This window comes from Nothoprocta perdicaria, unplaced genomic scaffold, assembly GCF_003342845.1.
Source record: "Nothoprocta perdicaria isolate Ctin4 unplaced genomic scaffold, notPer1 scaffold_215, whole genome shotgun sequence".
Classification (NCBI taxonomy): Eukaryota; Metazoa; Chordata; class Aves; order Tinamiformes; family Tinamidae; genus Nothoprocta; species Nothoprocta perdicaria.
The window spans coordinates 524,589-545,834 of record NW_020455371.1 but is presented as its reverse complement, the minus strand read 5'-3'; the positions used below and the strand labels follow the sequence as shown (position 1 = coordinate 545,834).

The 21,246-nt window shown below is 43.7% G+C and overlaps 1 protein-coding gene across 2 annotated transcripts in view; it reads left to right on the top strand.

The window, feature by feature from the left end:
* POLA1 (DNA polymerase alpha 1, catalytic subunit) overlaps nt 1-21,246 on the top strand; it is a 188,734-nt gene that overhangs the window by 56,238 nt on the left and 111,250 nt on the right. For both annotated transcript variants that reach the window (XM_026038675.1, XM_026038676.1), the window contains exons 26-29: nt 15,632-15,664; nt 17,187-17,279; nt 18,686-18,891; nt 20,051-20,183. In XM_026038675.1, coding sequence (XP_025894460.1) covers nt 15,632-15,664; nt 17,187-17,279; nt 18,686-18,891; nt 20,051-20,183 — 465 coding nt within the window. The remainder of the gene's footprint in view (nt 1-15,631; nt 15,665-17,186; nt 17,280-18,685; nt 18,892-20,050; nt 20,184-21,246) is intronic.

Sequence of the window (21,246 nt, the reverse complement as noted above, 5' to 3'; positions counted from 1 at the left end):
CCTGTTTTTCGCTTGATTTCAATGTGATTTTGTCTTCTGTTTTCCCTTTCAACTGTTGTGTGGGGCTGCCAGGTGTGCCTTTTTGAATGAAAATGAGAAATTTGTTTTGCACTATAGAAATCCTCCAGTTTTGTTGGGATGGAGAGCATCTGCAAAGCTTGAAGATCAGGTGTTAATTAACTTTCTCCTGAATAGTATTCGGTACTTTACTTAGATAAGGATAATCTTCTATGCTTTAATCAAATAAATATTCAGATACTATGAATTCACCGTATTTCATCTTTGTGACATTCTGCTATGTGATGGGTTGTAGCAGAGCAACTTCTCGTGAAAAGGAAATAGCAGCATAGAAAAACAGTAGCAGTTCAGGTGGATGGGCCATCTGATCCATCATAGATATTTAGTTAAATGTATGTGTATGTGGTCAAAAGAAATGTCTAGATTAATAAACATAACGGACTTCAGGCTGCACCGCCCTAGGAAGGAACATCATCTCTAAGGAAAAAACAGAGGCCTCTTACCAGCCATGTTGCAGATGAATTCCCTGGGAAAATCTCTTCAGATCTCTTGATTTGCAGATAATTGCCACGTACTGAAACCAGTGCTGTCTGTGTTGGAAAGGAGCATTGATCCTTTCAGTGTCCTAGAGGCTGGTTGGCCAAGTGGAGTGGTTTTGTTTTCTTCTTTTTTTTTTTTCTTTGATTGTATGCACCAGGTTTAATGTATTTTTAAATAATTACAGAAACTCTAGAATACTTTTTTTTTTAAGCGCTTTATACTTGATTCTGCTGCCCTTCAAAGGGAATATGTCGGGATATTTTGTATGTGTATGTATTTTGCTCTGTGTGTGATGGGAATTTTGTTTCAGTGCTTTTAACCAGGACTTGGAATCACAGAAAAGTCCTAAAGGGGTTTCTGTGCCTATCAAATCTTCTGTTTTTAGTAACCCCTAAAAATCCAAGGGCATTAAAAAGATGCTTAAACAAGATTTGTAGCAATGATAGCAATGGGTGAAATCAAATTACTGTTGATTGGTGCTTCTGGTTGGATTATTATGTTGGTGCTAAAACTTCGCTCAAGGCCCCACAGGGCTCATTTTAGATATAATTCTAATGAGGATATTGAATCACTGGTGTGACAATAATGTACATTAATATTGGTGCATTGTATTTAAACTGGAAATTAAAAGCCAGAGAGAACTTTGAAAGACGGAAGGCTTCCTTGGCATGTGAGTGAAAGCTGCGTTTATTTTGTGAATGATTCAAGCTTCTGTAATGAGAGATGGGAAAGCTTGTTAGCTGTGTTTTTTGGATGAGGCAAAACTTTTAGGTTATGATGTTCTTTTCTTAAATGAATTTGTGGGATGAAGAATTTAAATGAAAATTTCCAAAGTCAAAGATTGATTGAGTTAAAGTATGTAGCGCAAAATCAATCCTGTCAAATTGTAGGGAAATAAGTGAGAAATTTATAAACATTGTTAATGTTTTCGAAAGCTAGATAGGTGCAAATGTGTTCTGAATACTTTACAAAGAGATATCGGTAGGTCTAAATGACAAATTAAGGATTTTAAAAATAATCAGCATGCCTCTCTGGCAATAATGGATTTATGGGGGTAGTATGCTTTAGTTGCATTTGTAATTAGGGTTTTGTATCACTAGAGTAGAACTGCATTCCTGTTGAGCAATATCATTTTAGGTGAATTATGTGGATTGAATGAGCAGTAAAACTCCACTACTTTAATCTGATAGGTGGCTGAAAGTCAGTGTTTGGATTGAATTCCTAGAGGGTCACATTGGAAGGTTAAATACATTTGTTTGTTTTGCAAGTCTTAACGTTTTCATGTTCTTTACAATTAACAAACAAATCCATATCCTGTGGCACTATATAATGACATCTTAACAATGTGGTTTCATTAATAATGAAGCCATACTGCTATTAATTTGGAAACTCTTAAATACTCCAATGGGTGCGCAGCACATGGAGTGCTAAATTACTTATCTCTTGCAAACAGCAGACAAATGCATAAAAGTAACTTCTGCAACTGTCATTTCTTTGCATGAGTTCGGGGTCTTGAATAATTAAATTGAGTGCTTTGGTAAGCCCCTAACTTCACTCTATTTTTAAAAAGAGTGCCTGGAATTTAACTGTCACTGCCTGTTAATTTCCATGCAGGATGCATGGCCCTACATACAGAGATTTTAACTCGGTGTCTTCTGTGGCGAGGCAGGGTTTTGAAGAGACAAATGGTATTGAAAATATTCTATGCTGCTATTTTAGATCTCTGACCAATTGACCATTAACTGCTGAAGTCTTAAAGGCTAAAAATAAGCCAGTCCCTTCCAGGCATTTGTTTTTCCATGAAGCTCAGCTTTTTGCAATTATTGTACTCACAAAGACGTGCCACGGAGCATGTTCCTGATGGAGCCCCGCTGCATCAAGCATGGTTGCTTTTGTAGCTCCTCCCAGTGTTTTCTGATCATCTCTGCTAGTGCGGATGTGTCTGGATGCACAGTGGTTTCTACTGGCCTGTTTTTTTGTGTGTGTATGTGGAAAGTCAAGAAAATGAGGTTGTACCAATATGCCCGATAATAGTTCTCTTCCTCAGTTTGAGGAAGGCAGGCCTGTTTTTCGAGCACTCTGGCCTTGCTGTGGAGTAATCCTGTTTTCGCGGCGAGCTCCGACGCGGCTCCCTCGCCCCCGGCCTCTCCGTGCCCAGTGCAGCTCGGGATGCTGTTGCCCTCCTGGCCGCCAGGCCCCGCTGCTGGATCACGGCCACCTTGTCCCAAAGGACCTTCCCTGCCGAGCCGCTTTCCAGCCGGCCGGTTCCCATCCCGTACACAGGCTGCTGGGGCTTGTTTGTCTCCAGGTGCAGCCTTTGGCGTCTCATTTCATGAGGGGTCTGTAGGCCATGGGACTTCTCCAGCCTGTCGAGGTCCCTCTGCACAGCTTCGCAGCTCTCAGGTGTATTGGCTCTTCCTCCTGGTTTTGTATCATTCGCCAGTGCAGATTTAAGTAGTGCTGGCCCCAGTAGCAGCCTTGACATTGACCCCCAGTTACTGGCCTCTGGTTAGACTTTGTGCTGCTCGTCCCCTTGAACCTGGCACTTCGGCCAGTTTCCAGTCCACCACAATCTAGCCTGTACTTTATCAGTTTCATCTTTGGTGCCATCGCTTGTGATATCCTCACAAGCCTTTACTTAAAGAAGCAACTGCTCTCATTTTATCCACCAAGCCAGTCATTTCATCGTAGAAGGCTATTGGGTTTGTTAAGCATGAGCTTCCTTTTGTAAATCCATGCTGACTGCTTCCACCTAGCTTTTTGTGCATATATTTCAACATGATTTCCAGGACTGTTTGTTCCCTCATGTTCCTAGGGATGAAGTGAGGCTGGCTGACCTGTGGTTCCTGGAGCTGAGCTGTGCTTCCTGAAGCATGTGCTGCTTCTCCCGAAGACAGGAGTGACGCTTCCTTCCTGTCCTCATGGCCCTTTCTGGCTTGCCACGGCCCTTCAGAGATAACTGAAAGTGCCCTCGCAGTGACGTGGGCCTTCTCGGCTCGTGCCCATGGGCTTGTGTATGTCGAGTTTGCGCTCCCTAATCTCCTCCTCAACCCGATCCTCTTTCCATGCCCCCTCTGGTCTCAGGGGCCTGGGATTCCTGAATGAAATTTGTGCCAGTAGAGACAGAGAAGACACCAATCAGTACCTCGGTCTTTGTGTGTGTCCTTTGTCATCAGATACCTTATCCATTCAGCAGCAGGGCCACATTTCCTCTTGACTTTCTATCAGTGCCTGTTTACCTCTAGAGGACTTTGTTGTTGCCCTTCGTGCCTCGGCAGATTCAGCTGTGGATGGGCCAGAGCTCTGCCAGTTCCCTCCCTGCATGCCCAGCTTCTCTATGGGTCATCTGTGCCTGCTTTTACTTCTGTGTGCTTCCTTTTTACACCTGAGCTTACCTTTTAAACCTGCCAGCCTCCTGTTGTCCTTGCTTGATTTCCTGATTGTTGGGATGGACCAGTCTTGAACTTGGAGGAGGAGATCCTTGAAAATGGGTTGGGATCTTGTTTTTTGCTGTCTTTGCTCTACTCTGGATCCTGAACTGCACAGCACAGCTCCCCGACGCCACCTTCCCAGCTTGGCCTTCCTAAGGAGCCCGTAGGCTCCGTGCTGGGCGCGGGATCCCGGGGGGTCGCGGCGCCGCAGTCGCGTGCAGGCCCTTTCCTCGCCCTGCTGTGTGGGCAGTAGCGTTCGGCCACTTCAGAAAGGCTCCGGTCGTGCTGCGTTCCCCGAAAAGGCACCAGAGCTTTCCCCATCACGCCGTTCCCCAGGTGCCTCCTTATTTACATGGATTTGCTTGGAGTGGGCGCTTTCCGGCCCTTTCTGTTGGTTACAAGACCCCCTTTTGTTCATGTCACCCCGGGCAGTTGCTTGCCCAGCCTGCCCCCCACCTCTCACTTTTGGCATCCTCTCCTTCCCCACCTTGTGCCTCCTTCAGAGCTCTCCTTGCTAGGTTGCTTAGACCATTGGCAAAGGGGCTAAGGCGCCACTTAGTCCAGAGGATCCTGTCTCTTCCAGGCGATCCTCAAGCCTCAAAGAGGGTCCCATGGTTAGAAACGCCCCACACTGCCCCGGCTGTGCAGTGGTGAAGGTGTTCTGTTTAATTTGGTATAAGCAACTGGAGTTGTCCACATACATTCAATTTAATGAAACAAAATTATGTGCTTTATGAAAATTTTACATGAGAAATTAGTGCTGGGACTGGCAAGTCCTTTCCTTTGCCTGTGAACATCAGTGTGTCTCAACAGCAGTTGTCTTGCCCTGTTCTTTATTAACTGCTGGCAAAGTGCCTGTGATCATCCAAGAACAGGCAAGTTTTTAGGACAAGTTTTGGTTTCTGCCTCTGTTTTTCTCTTTGGCACCTATTTGTCTTTTCTCCGGACTTCTAAGTTGTAGTTCCTATTTAAGAAGTCCTAAAGGATACAGAAGGGTATATTGAGTGCAGGCTTGGTTCCTGCCACCTCTGCTTTTTTGTTGTGTTAAGGAATCCTTCTTAGATAGGACTTCTTTTTTTTTTCTTTTGTTCTCCCCCTAGTGAATATTTCCTTGAAGTTGGTGGGTGGGAGGAGGATCTTCCAGAGTTTTAACTACCTTTTTCAGCTTTTTTTTTATGTTTTTATATTTTTTTAATCAAAAATGATGAAGAATTTGGATCCCAAGGAGTCATCATGACATCATCTTGGATATTACATTGAGTTTATCCATGACTTAAAAAAAAAATGGCTTTGGAATCCTGTCACTGAGTCTTTTATATTCATTTTATGTGAACTGGAGGAATTAGCTTAATTTCTCTTCCTAGTTTACAAAAATCCTTCCATCTTGAAAACTGTCATCACCATTGATGGTGGGACAGACTTTGTGACTTGTCTAGAACTTCCAAGTTTTAGAATTACAAGACATCTCTGAAACTTCCATGATCCAAGGACTTGGATCAGATGTGTGGCACCGAAAGTAATATATCTGGCAGATGAGACAGCGTGTATATTTTCTGTCAGCTCAGGATGAAGGGATATATGTTTTATATGGTTTGAAGGGTAATCTAAAGCTGTTCATCAACTGAGACTTAGTGCAGATTTTTGTTCCCTAGCCAGAAATAGAATTTACTATTACTTAAGGAAATGTCCCTGTGTTCTAGTTTACTTCTGGATGGATGCTAACTTGTATCATAGAATCATAGAATGCCGAAGGTTGGAAGGGACCTCAGAGGTCATCGAGTCCAACCCCCCTGCTCACGCAGGGTCACCTAGAGCACGTGGCACAGGGCTGCATCCAAGCGGGTTTTAAAGATCTCCAAAGAAGGAGACTCCACAGCCTCTCTGGGCAGCCTGTGCCAGTGCTTTGTCACCCTCACAGTGAAGAAATGCTTCCTTAAGTTCCTGTGGAACTTCCGATGCTTCAGTTTGAAGCCATTTCCTCTAGTCCTATCTCCGGCCGCCACTGAAAAGAGGCCGCCCCCTCCTCCTCACTGCCTCCCTTGAGGTATTTATAGACACTGATCAGGTCCCCCCTCAGCCTCCTCTTCTCCAGGCTGAACAGACCCAGCTCTCTCAGCCTTTGCTCACAGGGCAGATGTTTCAGGCCCCTGATCATCCTGGTAGCCCTGTGCTGGACTCTCTCCAGCAGCTCCACATCCCTCTTGTACTGGGGAGCCCAGAACTGGACGCAGTACTCCAGATGTGGCCTCACCAGGGCTGAGTAGAGGGGGATGATCACTTCCCTCGACCTGCTGGAGACGCTTTTCTTAATGCACCCCAGGATCCCGTTGGCCTTCTTGGCCACCAGGGCACACTGCTGCCTCATGGTCAACTTGTCGTCCACCATGACACCCAGGTCCCTCTCTGCGGAAGTGCTCTCCAGCAGGTCCACCCCTAATCTGTACTGGTGTCCAGGGTTATTCCTCCCCAAGTGCAGGACCCTGCACTTGCCCCTGTTGAACCTCATGAGGTTTCTCGCCGCCCAGTCCTCCAGTCTGTCCAGGTCCCTCTGGATGGCAGCACAGCCCTCAGGGCTATCAGCTACTCCTCCCAGTTTGGTATCGTCGGCAAACTTGCTGAGGGAGCACTCCAGCCCTTCATCCAGGTCGTTAATGAATAAGTTGAACAGGACCGGACTGAGAACTGACCCCTGGGGGACACCACTAAGTACAGGCCTCCAGCTGGACTCCGCACCATTGACAACCACTCTCTGCACCCTGCCATCGAGCCAATTCCTAATCCACCTCCCCGTCCACTCATCTATCCCACACCTTCGGAGCTTGCCCAGGAGGATGCTGTGAGGGACAGTGTCAAAAGCCTTGCTCAAATCCAGATAGATGACATCTACCGCTCTGCCCTCGTCTATCCAGCTAGATATTCCTTCGTAGAAGGTGATCAGGTTAGTCAAGCAGGATTTCCCCTTGGTGAATCCATGCTGGCTACTCCTGAGCACCTTCTTCTCCTCCATGTGTCTGGAGAGAGCAGCCAGGATGAGCTGCTCCATCACTTTCCCGGGGATGGAGGTGAGGCTCACCGGCCTGTAGTTACTCGGGTCCTCCTTCTTGCCTTTTTTGAAGACTGGAGTGATGTTGGCTTTCTTCCAGTCCTCCGGCACCTCCCCCGTTCTCCAGGACCTTTGAAAGATGATGGCGAGCGGCTCGGCTAGGACATCTGCCAGTTCCCGCAGCACTCTGGGGTGCATCCCATCAGGGCCCATGGATTTATGGGTGTCGAGGCTCCCTAGATGCTCTCTGACCCACTCTTCCTCTACCCAGGGCAAGCCCTCCTCTCTCTGGCTCTCTTCGTGTGTCCCTAGGGCCTGGGATTCTAGAGGGCTGCCCCTGACAAACACGGAAGCAAAGGCAGCATTCAGCAGTATCACCCAACAGGAATCCCTGATTTAAATCATTTAAATTATTTTCTGGTTTTATAATTTAAAAAATATATATATTTATAGTGAAAGTCTGATTCTCAGTTGCTGAATACATTAAACCCATTTAGCTTGGAAAATAAAGCCCTCTTATACAAATGCTTGTTCATTTCACTAGAACAGATACTGCTGTTTTCCTCTAGGAAGGCTCTACTTGTGTGTATTCATTTAAATATTGAATAGTTTGACTTAGATTGTTTTTATTAGGAAATGGTAAATGATACTTGACCTATTTTTGTTTAATGTTAAAAGTGTTTTTACGTGTCGTTTCAGATGTCGTTTCAGATAAACTTAGCTTTTGTTGTGGTTTTAATGTTCTTAAAATGCACAAAACAGTATCTTTATTAAGTAAAACTACCTTTAAATTGTGTAGTTAAGTGCAAAGTGTTCAAAAACATGCGTATATTTAATGTGGCTAAATAAAAAATAATAAAAGTTAGTGACGTGCACTTGGATTGATTAATAGGCTCTTCAAGGGTTTTTAAGTGTTAGGGGTCTTGTTTATTTTATAGAGTGAAACAAGCAGCAAGTTTTCTTGCTCTGCTCCATTTGGGTTTTTACTTTTGAATGAGTTGCTCCGAAGGAAGGCCTTTCAGTAGCTGGGCTCTGAGCTGAAGAGCTTCCCTAGTAGCCCCCCCTGGTTCCATCATTGGCTTTCTCTAAAGCCAACGTTGGGCACTGTGCTGGTAAGAGACGTTATATTCGTAGTGCCTTGCAGAAAACAAAGCAGGATAAGAGCTAAATGACTTAGCTTCTATGCAATCAAATATTTAACTTGGTTGCAGAACACCCAGGTTCTCTGTTTCCAAGATTTGAAATGAATTTCCAACATTGAATTCTGTCTTTTTTTACTTTTTTTTCAAAGCTCTGGTAGGATGCTGCAGAGGATTTCTTTCATCCTAATACCACCACAATCCTTTCCCAGAGAGTCAAAATTCACTTTAGTAGAGGATGGCTCATGCTGTGTTGTGCAGAATGGCCAGTAATTTTACAACTGAGTAAAGGATTGATAATGGTCTTCCTGTCTTCCTGAGTGAAGCTCTGGAATGCTTGAAATAGAGGGATTGTAGGGTTTTATAGATATAATTGTTTCTGTCGTGTCTAAGTGCTTAATGAGCTAGATGCATCAAGAGCACATTGTCTTCGGGATGTAATTTGATAGGCATCATCTCTAGTTTTTTATTGTCATCTTCACATTCCTTGTCAAAATATGACAAGCGTGCCCACGAGTTGTTGTTGTGCCGTGGTGCTCCGAGGCTGCCGCTCCTGGGTGCGCGTGCGGAGTCGGGAGATCCCGTCTCCTGCCGTGTGCACTCCCTGGCCGGCGGGAGAGCCCTTCTGGGAGAGGGAAGAACCTGGGAAGAGCCCCGGGAGGGCAGCTCTTCTCCTTGGGCAGAGGGACGTGTAGGAGAATCATTGCTGCCCCTGCAATGTGGGGCTTTTGCAGTCAGCCTGGATGGAGGTGTCGCTTTCTGTCCGTGGCTGTGCTCTGAGCTGGTTTTCATGTGAGCGTCTTTGGCAAAAAGGGACTGTTGTCGTGGTCTTTGACTGATGTTATGGGTAGCAGTAAAACTGCTTTATGTATATTTGCTTTTCTTCAGGCATTCCCTTTCTTAAATCACATTTGTAATCTCATTTAATTAATACATTAGTGAGTGGGAGCAGAGTCAGGACAGAGGCTTTTGCAGTTTGATTCCCTGTCTGCACTTCAAATCTTTCGATGTGTATGGACTCACACTTCATGTGGGCAAGCGAAAGTACACGCTGCGACTTCTGCTTTTATGAGTAAAAAGTTGAAAAAAGAGTTTCATACGTGTTCCCTATGGCAAGAAGTTGACAGGATTTGAGAGGTAGATGCCTGGGGGGAGGGCCTGGCTCTGCAGACGAGTTGCCAGGCAATTAATTCCTCCTGCTTGGATTCCCCGCAATAGGAGACAATCCAGCCCTCAGGAGCAGTGCAGTGTTATTTGCAAAAGGAAACCAAGGAGTAACAATTTTCCTATTCTCTTCCTCCTTTCTTCTGTCTCTGCAGTCTCGCTGTAAACCTGCCTGCCTTGGCGGTGCGTTTCCGAGGAGCTGTTAATGATTGATATGATAGCGGCGCTGTCATTCTCCCTAACAAGGGGGAGAGGGGGAAAAAAAGTCATTTTTTATTCTAGGTATTTTAATAGAGTCCCATTAAGGATGTATTGCTGACTGAAATATTGGCATGAAGGGCTCTCACTGAGCTGAGCCCAGGAATTAAGAAGTCAGGAAATGGGCTGCTGCCTTGCAAAAGCACCTCGTGTGACACAGTATCTCCTGATTGGGGGGATCATTACTGCTATTATGACTCGACTTGCGTAGGAATTTTAAATTTCATCTGAATGTCAGTAATAACCCTCTTAGCAAATTATCCTGAATAAAATCACGAAGGCATTTTATATAATAGGTGTTGAATTACTGGATAGATTTGCTAATTAAATACTCTTTGTTCTGCTGCAGTTGACATTACAGGGTAAGATCTTGAACAATTATTCTCAACAGCTGTACTTTGTTAAGGGAAAAATTAACCACAAAGTTTGTCTTTTTTTTTTTTTTTTTTTTTTTTACACTTGAAGTTGGCAGATTTTTGAAATGTGCTTGAAAAAAAAAATCCATCATCCAATTGGTAATGAGAAGATAAATATGCAGGTGTTGCTGTGAAATCAGATAACTACCGACTGCCTTATTAATGAATTGAGCAAGTCTTTATAACCTCGTGCTCCGTAGCTCTTGGCACTGGTGCTCTGTCAGCAGCGGTGGCGCTGACGTGTGCCCGTCCCTTCGTGAAGGCAGCTTGTCTGTGACCCTCTTGGGATGACCTGTGTCCACTCAGGGACAACTGAGCCCCTGAACTGAACATTGGCCAAAATGTGGTGTGGGTGTTGTTTTTTTTTTTTTTTTTTTTTTTTTTAAGTGGGGCAAATCCTGTTAGGAAAAAAAATATCTTTCCAACTATTGATAGATAATGTTATTTCAGAAAATTATTTAGAAATGACAGAAAGTACCAAGGAAATAAATGCTAGTCTTTCTTTTATGTCCTACCTCTCATTTCTTTGTCTAACTTTTAAATTTTGTTTCAGGGCTCCTGTTTCCTTTCTAAGAGCACTAAGGGTAACCTTTTGCTGCAGGAATTAGCTTTTTTTTGAGAAAAGTGGGGTGAAGTCAACTAGAATTCTAATGACTGCGATAATCAGTGTCATATATAAGTGATACGTGTCTTTAGAATAATTTTTAAATTCAGTGGGGAGGTGGTGGGGCAGTGCCGTCTGAATCGCTAGGAAACAGGTAAGATGGAAATGCCTCCTTAGAGCTTCCTGCTGGAGCCACGCGCGCTGGGGAACGCGCAGGGCGGCTGCGCCGTCGAGCTGAGACCCGATGTTTTCTGCTCTTCCCTGCTCTGCTCTTTGTCTCCGGGGAGGAGGATTGAGGCTGCTTGGTTTGTGTTGTGTGGTTTTGGGTTTGGTTTTTGAGCAGGGTGGCTTTTTTTGTGATGAGGGTCTTCAGTGGAGCTCAGGCATCGTATCAGGGATTGCAGTGGATGCTCTTCAGACTAACTGGATGTTAGAAAGTTTGCCAGGAAAGTCTATATATCCGTAGGTGTCTATATGTGCTGAGGGAATACCCTTGCAAGGGCATTCACTGCAAGTTAAAGTTATGTTGTGGTTCAAGCTGGTAGGTGGTTTTGTGGTTCAAACTCTCCTGTGTGCCTGCACGGCTGTGGTGTGTTTGGGTTGCTTGGATCTTGTCTTTGCTCTTTGGGAGAGTGAGTCCTTCCGTGGGTGCAGCAGTTTCTGCTTTGAAGAGAGTGGCTGGAGAACGCAAGGAAGGTGGGGAGCTGGACAGCCCGAGCTGCGCAGAGGTAAGGATGCAGGGACCTTCCCTCCTCTCTCTTCCTTGGAGAACGTCTTCCTGCTCGGAGGACCGTCCTCAGAGAGGAGAGCGAGTGATGGGACCTGAAGAGGAAGAAAGCTGGGGTGCAACGCAGCCCTCTCCCCCAGAACGCTCCTGCCCGGGTTGTCTCCTCAGGAGATCTTCCGCTGTCTGGCTTTGCCTCAAGGGGAGGAAAGCAGTGGTTGTTGAACACTTCTGTCCCTATGCATCTTTGCTGATACTCATTATTTCTTAAGAATATATTATTATTAGCCTTTCTTTTGTTCCTAGCACACTTAAGATGCCTTTAACAAATTAAAAAGGCAAATATAGCTTCAGCTTGTGGTGGTGTTGCCTTACAGCAGTAAAAAGTAGTGTGTGGTAATGTGAAGTGTGTGTTCCAATGCATATGTATGAGAGGCACAGAACTAAAACGATACAACTTCAATTTTCACTATTCCTAAATCCTTCTCAAACTACATAATCGCCTCTTTACCACAATTTGGGAAGGCTGATAGCATAACACATCCCCATTAGCATTTTTAGCTCCGTGCTTGTGATCTGCGTTACTGCACTTAAGCCTTAACCGGTAAAGGGGGTGCCGCGGAGCCCCAAGAACGGGTTGGAAGGAGCAGTCGGGAGCCAGGGAACCTGCTTCTCCCTTCAAAAAAATACACCCCCAGGGTGCCGGGAGCAGAAGGGCGCCTGGAAGACGTGCCCGGAGCCGGTGGCGATGCGGAGGCTCTCGGCGGCCCTAAGGAACCTGTCCTGGAAGTCGGCGCTCGCCGCCCTGTTCAAGGATCGCAGGACACAGCGCGCACGGCTCTGTGCAGCATTTCCTAACTCAACCTCCTTAAAAGCTGGCTTGGATGACGGGACTTCTCGAGTCCTTGGCCGCAGAAACGCGTGGGGCGTTGCAGTGCACGGTGCTGTTCCCGTTTGGGTGCAGAAACCCAGCGCTGAGCCGTGGGTGAGCCGTGGTGCCATCGCCCTCATCGCTGCCCTGTGCCCGCCCGGCAGCGGCCGTGGCTCTCGGCTCCGGTGCCGCTTGCTTGGCCAAGGACCCCAGCCTCAGTCAGCGAAATGCTTTGATCCCATCGGAATCTGGGAATGCTGTGGGAATGGAGGTGTGTTGGGATAGTGTTAAAGCTGCCCCGATAAGTGGTTCCTGGCTAGCTGAAGTTTGCTCAGAGGAACTCAAAATACTTCAAAATTTGTGAATGATATAATGTTTATGTAAGTACATAACTGTGCTTTAGAAATTCCTGTCATTTTTTTTTAATGACAATTTGCAGATTTTCATTCTTTTCAGTTGTTTTTTTTGTCATGTCAAAGGCATGAAGAGTCAACGGAGGGAAAACAACAAATTTAGTTGAAAAGACTTGTTGTGAAGCTATTCTGTAAGTGTTAATTTACTTTGAGAAAGCCACTTCAGGCAAAGATAGTACGACTTTTTTTTTTTTCTATTGCATATGAAATTATTGCAGAATAAATACTTTTTTTTTCTATTGCATATTTTTCTTCAGTTGGAAAATAGACAGGATTTTGCAGTAACCAACCCTGCCAAGACCAAGAATAATTATACATGGATTTAGAAAGTAGTTTATGTAGGAATGACAAGAGAGGCACACTTGTCCAGCCTGCTGTTCTTCAAATTCCAGATTTCTACCTGTACTAGATGGTTTTAGTTCCAATTGCTTAGAGCCAAAGAGTGATTCATTTCACTAATTGTGTTATGATCAAATTTCTTGATTAGTGGTAATATATGTGAAATGGTGAAAAATGTATTTTATTAGTTTATTGTTGACTAGGCCTGAATTTGAGTTAATATACTCATGCACTTTAAACAGATAGTAGTGAAGGAGGGGGAAATACTTACTAGGGTTTACAGTATTAAATCTAAAGGCACTTATCCCAAGAGAAAATTCTATACACACGCACTATTAATTTTTGTGTTATTAATAAGCTAACATGTATAAACACACGCTGTATTGAGAGAGAATATTAAGTTTGCAAAGTCAGGCATTGCAAAATTAAAGGTGCCAAAGCTCATAGAGCTTTTGGGGCATAATTCAGTGGCGTCTGGCTTTAAACTGAAGCTCTCTGCAGCATCGCACTCCCGCTGTCTCTAGCTAGGTATCATTGTGTGTATGTATCCCAGCGGTGGCCAGTGACAGGACAAGGGGCAATGCAACACGGGCAGTTCCATCTCCAGGTGAGGAGGAACTTCTTTCCTGTGAGGGTGCCAGAGCCCTGGCACAGGCTGCCCAGGGAGGCTGTGGAGTCTCCTTCTCTGGAGATCTTCAAACCCACCTGGATGCCGCCCGGTGCTCTGGGTGTCCCTGCTGGAGCAGGAAGGTTGGACTAGATGATCTCTAGAGGTCATAGAATCATAGAATCATAGAATGCCGAAGGTTGGAAGGGACCTCAGAGGTCATCGAGTCCAACCCCCCTGCTCACGCAGGGTCACCTAGAGCACATGGCACAGGGCTGCATCCAAGCGGGTTTTAAAGATCTCCAAAGAAGGAGACTCCACAACCTCTCTGGGCAGCCTGTTCCAGTGCTTTGTCACCCTCACAGTGAAGAAACGCTTCCTTAAGTTTCTGTGGAACTTCCGATGCTTCAGTTTGAAGCCATTTCCTCTAGTCCTATCCCTGCCCACCACTGAAAAGAGGCCGCCCCCTCCTCCTCACTGCCTCCCTTGAGGTATTTATACACGCTGATCAGGTCCCCCCTCAGCCTCCTCTTCTCCAGGCTGAACAGGCCCAGCTCTCTCAGCCTCTGCTCATAGGGCAGATGTTCCAGGCCCCTGATCATCCTGGTAGCCCTGCGCTGGACTCTCTCCAGCAGCTCCACATCCCTCTTGTACTGGGGAGCCCAGAACTGGACACAGTCCTCCAGATGTGGCCTCACCAGGGCTGAGTAGAGGGGGATGATCACTTCCCTCGACCTGCTGGAGACACTTTTCTTAATGCACCCCAGGATCCCGTTGGCCTTCTTGGCCACCAGGGCACACTGCTGCCTCATGGTCAACTTGTCGTCCACCATGACACCCAGGTCCCTCTCTGCGGGACTGCTCTCCAGCAGGTCCACCCCTAATCTGTACTGGTGTCCAGGGTTATTCCTCCCTGAGTGCAGGACCCTGCACTTGCCCTTGTTGAACCTCATGAGGTTTCTCACCGCCCAGTCCTCCAGTCTGTCCAGGTCTCTCTGGATGGCAGCACAGCCCTCTGGGCTATCAGCTACTCCAACCTTGGTCCCTTCCAACCTTGAATATTCTGTGATTCTGTGATTCCGGGAACACTAGTGTGGTTTTCAATCCAGTGCGTTGTCCGTGTGCAAAGAGGGCTGACTTTGCGTTTTATTGACGCAGTCCTGCTGAAGGAATAACATGCTGAAGTTAGGAAATGCCAGCATTAAGGTCATTCCTTAAACATAACTATATAAAACTGTAGTGTTTCTATAGAGTGTTTCTATAGGACCTTCCATAAGGTGCTTCTCCCAGTCCCCTCAGACAGTCCACAAGGTCTTGGAGACAGTGCAGCACAAACCCATCTTGTATTGCAGTCGGAGGGTTTGCCTAGAGAAGGAAAAAAAGTGATTGCAAGGAGAAATGAATAACTCTCACATCTGGTTAGCCTTGGAAATTCTTACACACCCCTTACACTGTGCCCGAACCCATGGAATATGGGCTGGGACATGCGCGGACACCTCTGGGGGACGGGTGAGGGTCACTGCTTTCCTCCTTTTTGATTCCCAGTTTGACACCATTGGAGGGATAATCAAACTTCTGAGCAAGTTCCTGTTGAGTGAGAGCTAACCTGACTGTCCTGGCCAAGTCCGGGCTTTGGAGAGAAGAAGCCCCGTGATATCAAGAGATACCATCATATTAAGACAGTGTTTATGGGGTAGAGGGCTGACCTAAATTAGTTTCAGAGGCTTAATTCTGGTACTTTCTAATTAGTTTTTATTTGAGCAGTGGATTCAGTGCTGTTTTTTTCTCCCAATGCACAAGTTGTGTGTGCATATGCAATTTTGAGATTTGTCTTAATCTCGTTTTAGGGGAGTTAATAATAGCATTAATACAAGGTTAGGTGAGTATTTACTCATGTAATAGGAGTATCAAGGTGGCTGTGGGTTGCCAGGAGAGAAGTATCTTGCCTTGTTTTGAAAGGGGAGAGCAATTGGGAGTTAGTAACCTAATGGATATGTTTGCATGTGTTAAATTGTAATTATATCATATGCTAATCTTTGTACTTTTTTTTCTCCCCCGTTTCAGATTTTGATGCATACCAAGGAGATGGTGCAAAAGGTAATGCTGAGCATTTCTGTTACACAATGACCCTTAAAGAGCACACCTGGTGGACTTTTTTTTATTCTAGGAGAATTGTAACCCAAACAGACCTGAAATCACTTCTTAGGCTGCCTAGTTTACAAATCTAATCCTTCCTAATGGATTACAGCTTTTTCTTTTCCTAGCACAGATACCGTCTAGCCCCTGCTTGAAGCCTGTGTTCGACTGCTGCAAGCAAATTAGCAACAGTGCTAATTAGAGTTTACTCATAGGCCTGTTACACTGTGTGTTCCAGTCTTCTATTACGGTTTATTTTTTGGCATCCTTTAAACTCTGTCACATGATGCTCTTTTGACTGTATGGAGTTTAACATGGCCATGGCCATGCAGTTTTTACAGCTGCATTGATTCATGACCATTGAAGTCATCTTAGTTTCATTTTTTCAAGATAATATCGTGTTCTAAGATGCCTTTGCTGATGCTTTACTGGCATTTCTCTTCTCACCTTTTTCCTTGCTGTGCCTTCCATACACAGCTCAAGCCTTTATGTCATTCACTTTGTCCAGAGTTGGCTGCCATGAGTGCAAAGATTGCACACAATCTTTTTATTTTTTAAGATGGGCGTTTGAATTGTTGCTAGAATCAGGGTGAAAGCTGATCGGAAGAGCAAAGTGGCAGTCGGGGAAAAGGAATCAAGGAGGGACTTGTGTTCATCATTAGATGTTACCACTCATCAGGAGATTAAAAATACTTGTGGGTCATAGTAGCTAGATCCTCTGGAGAAGGAAAAGCTGGCTCCCTGCAAGGGCTGCTGGCCAGCAGAGGACTAACACAGAAAACCAAATTAAAGCAGAAGAAAAGGACAGAGGAGATGGAGATATTAAGCTACATATAAAAATACAAGAGAATGTGAAAGAAGAGCGTAGTCTAATCCGGGCACTTCCATGGAATTCTCAGTTGCAGTATGCACTAGTCAGTGGTTCCAGTAGATCCATAGGAAATAGTTAGGCATAGCTATTTTTATTAAACCCAGAATGATTTGCTTGCACTAGCACCATATAATGACTGCAATGGGATAACTTGCTGTAGCAGTACCTTTCAAGGCAGTTGGCCACGTGTCTTCTCAGAACAGTCTGAACGTGTCCAGCAGTTGGCTTGAGCTTCAGTCTTGTCCTTGGGCTCCAGCAGTCCAAAATGGCTAATGACTGGGTTTCCAGGTCTTTTGAGGACTAGAATTATCCACAGACTTATTTCCTAGCTTTCATGTACTGTACATTTGAGCTTTGTTAATATGTATGCAAACAAAGATTGTTTTTAAAGTATTAATGCTTTACATTTTCATTATTCTCTTTGAATCAGATATCTCGGTGAAATTACAGACTTTTCAATAAAAATCTATTCCACATTTTTTTCCAATTTTTGAAATTTAAGTGATAATAAATGAACATTGAACTTCTGGATTGAATTTTGAAAATGAGATGGAACTTTAAAAAGATGGAGAGTTCTTGATTTTGTTTTTCTAACCAGTTTGTTTCATTTAGATGAACCTTGAAGTGATTTATGGAGATACGGATTCCATTATGATAAATACAAATAGCACCAATTTGGATGAGGTCTTCAAGTTAGGGAACAAGGTAAGGATCTTTTCATTTTTTTCTGAAGATTTCCTGCAGGTCTGTGTTATAGTGCTTGTGGAAGGGGAGAAATTCTGTCATCTTCTGCCTGAATTTTCTCATCCATTAGTGTCTGGTCTCCTAGATTTCCTTTCCCCCCCAATATTTATATCTGTGTCCCTTTTTGTTATTACTCAGCAGAATTTTGTATGTGTTGCACTTTCCGTGCAGCTTTCTGATTCAGATATCCTGATATGTTCAATCTTGGTGCTGTTTTTAAGCTGTTCATTAGTATGATGTAAACATTCCAGAAACAAAAATGTTTAGTGGAATTGTTCGGCTGTTTTGCTTTTATGAACTGAATATAAACCTAGCAAATAGTATTGCCCTTATAATTTAAAAATATGCAAGGAATTAAAAAGTAGTCTAGGGATAAACCCAAATTATTAGAAGTGTGGATTTCTCTAGCAGGAAAAACAAAGGAATAACTGAGAAAATGGAAGTCTGAAGTGCATGTACATAAGGAAAACACACAAGGATTTTTTTTTTGGTTCAAATAGGTAGTGTGAGCCCAAAGCGAGGCTAAAAAAGAGTGAGATTTCATGCTGGAAATATTGCCTCTGTCTTGGTAAGGGTGTGCAGTATATGAATGAAGACCTTTTTTTTTTTATATAAAGCTTTGAAATGGAAGAAGAGGATAATTCATGTTTGTTAGTCTGTGATAAGAAACCTGGGAGTAATGAAGGAGTGAAAATGAATAAGGAGAGTTATTAACGTCAAGAGGGAAAGAAAATACTAGGGGAAAGAAAGTGGAGAGTGGAACACATGAAGACAGAGGACAGGAAAAGCAGCATTGAGGAACAAAAAGATATTCAGAAGAAGAAGCATTTTTTAAGAAAAAAAAAAGTATGAAGAAAGAAAGATGGAGATGGGAAACTTTTAGTAAAGCCAGTAGGTGGGACATTTGTGTACAGGAATGGAAGTTTGTTTTTAAGTACATGCAGTTTTGCAATGTTACACTTCTGTGTTTTTTTGAATAAAGATTAAAAAAATGTAGCAGGTTTACATTTGGTACTGTGCTAGGATAATATGTTGAGTATCATTTCAAGCTGTTGTATGTGCATAAGATATAGAGAAATTGCAACTTTCTCGTGGAGAGGTTGGGCTATGGAAACTTTTTTTCTCTCTAACACAGACACACAGTTCTGGTCTGTAGTTAAAGCTCAGGCTGCCCCTTGGAAAAGGTGCTGTTGTAAAGAATTGTAAGCACTTATTTTTTTAAAAAGCAGTTTCAGTATCTATCTAAAGTACATATGCGAGCACAGAGTGCATATTGCAACTTGGAAGGATAACCTTCATGGTGGAGGTTACACGTATCCAGATTTGTTAAAGTATTGTGCTTGTCTTTAATGTTCGTACACCCACAGATCAAAAATGAAGTGAACAAGCTCTATAAATTGCTGGAGATTGATATCGATGGAATCTTTAAGTCCTTACTCCTCTTAAAGAAGAAGAAATACGCTGCTCTGACAGTAGAACCCACCGGCGATGGGAAATATGTAACTAAACAAGAACTGAAAGGATTGGACATAGTCCGAAGAGACTGGTGTGATCTTGCAAAAGAGACTGGAAAGTGAGTGTCCTTTTTGCTCGTGGTGTCTGTTCTAAACAGTGTCCTTCTCATAAACCCCGGCTAGGAGTCCACATGCTTCCAATTTCATTATCCATTTTGGTCTTGTGTGTTTTGTACGTACAGGAGCTGAAGTTTTGAGGGATTGGTAGGTTCTGCCAGCGCACGGAGTCGCAGGTTCATGTTTTCCAGAGGGGGCTGAAGGAGCCCGTGGGCAGCCCTGAGCACCCACTTATGGAGCAACCAGACCTTGGGTGCCAGGGGGGCACCAGGGGGCAGCCAGGAGGGCACTGGGAGAGACAAAGACCCCTTATTCCCTGGTGCTCACTGGAGACCCTCCTGTTATTTCATCATCATGATAGTATACTCCTTTGATGATCATTTTATCGATCATCACCACACAGAGCATTTTCATGCTTAACTTCAATAGGGATAATGCACAAGTGAACGGAAATTGGAGCAGGCAGAGAGGTGGTCATCTGGAGGCTGACGGATTTCATATTCCAGGCAGCCTCTTTGAGCCTAGCTTGAACCAATTGTGGTCCAAAGGCATTCGAAAGTGGCTACGTCTTTACATTCACAGCAATCCAGCTTGCTTGCTTGCTTACTGTTCTTAAGATTTGCATTTTCTAAGAAAAGATGCATCATAATAGAAGCAAATTTTTCCAAGTTAGGAATGTATTAGTAATTAAAGCTATACAAATGTTTGAGAGTGTTCTTTAGTGACTAACTCTTCTGCAGCTGGCAGACCTTCCAACCACATTTTACAGAAATAGTCAAGGCTCTGCTTACTTCAACTTTACATTCTCCTCCTCCTCCTCCTCTCCCTTTCCCCCATAAATCTTAGATACCTGCTGTGGAATAATAACATGGGAACAGTAACATGGGAACAAAAACTAGAAACCAGCTGGTTTAATCAGTTTCAAGTTGTTGTTTAGTATTAGAACTATCTGCAGTCATTTAATTTGGGTTAAAAAGGCTAAACACAACATGAAATATCTGATAAATTCATGAAATATCTGATAAATTTGTGAAACTTTCGAATTAGAGTCCATACTCAGATTCTTTCTTTGATTTCTAGAGATGCCTAGGAGAAGACACAAATGTGTTTACCAAAAGGGCTTTATTCTATTTATTTTAAGCTTTTTGTATTCCTTTACAGCTATGTCATTGGTCAGATTCTTTCTGACCAGCCTCGAGACGTAATTGTGGAAAATATTCAAAGGCGGCTAATAGAAATTGGAGAAAATGTCATCAATGGCCAGATCCCAATAAATCAGTTTGAAATAAATAAGGTAATTGGCTTATTCCCTTTTTCCTGTCTTGCTATTTGCAAAATGTGCTGTATTCAAAGTGTGTCATGCTGTTTTGTATGTTTATTCATGCACTGAATTCGGACAAAAGAGAATTAATCATCTACGATTTCCCTGAATGTTTGAAGATGTTCTTACAAGGCTTTCTTGTATTTTTATTATCAGTGATTTGGGAACAGCCCAGTTCCTAAATATACTGAGTGCAGAAAAAATCTTTTCAAACATAAAATATCAGGAGTGGATAAATGACAAATTCTGATGTGGATCTATACAGTTTTGACCATTCGAGCTCTGTAAATTGAAAGAATGTGTGTTAATTGTTATGTTCCCCACTGGAAGGTCATCTTTGGCAATCTTGCACCCTTTATAGAATTGCCTCTATCTGATTTTTCTGTATATTTATGGTTCCTTAGGAAGGAAGGAAGGTTATTTGGTGTTTCACTAAAAACTTCTCCTTCCTCCCTCGCCCTATTTTAAACAGTGTTTTTATCACATTTAAACTGTTTTGGCTTGGCCTTATGTGATCCTAGGGAAAAGAAGATTTATCATTTCTGTTCTGGCAATGCCGAGATCCAGGCAGTCCATCATTTTAGTTCATTTGCCAGTGGATGATACTGCAAGGAACTTGCAACCGTGAGGCTTTGGAGGCCGCTCTTGCTTTCTCAGAGCACCAGCTTCGTGTCCCATCCCATCCTGCTCTCCTCCTCGTTGCTTTTATCCCTTAATAATTACTTGACAGCTCAAACTTCCTTCCTCTGGACTTTTTTTCCTGTCAGATCTTTTTTATATTTTTGTCTTTGAACACTTACACTGAGAAATACAACGGGGATGGGTTTTTGTATGTTTTTATTTGGAAAAGCGTAAGAAACTTTGTTGGTTTGTTGATTTCTTCAAGACTTTACTAAAATGAGGAGTAAAATATCCTGCTTCATCTACAGGAACTTTAGCAAACAGGATTCCTTTGGCTTGTTTTTCTTTTTCTTTTTTTTTTTTTTTTCTTACTTTTTAATGAATCGACAGAACCTGTATTTTGGCGAGCTAGGAG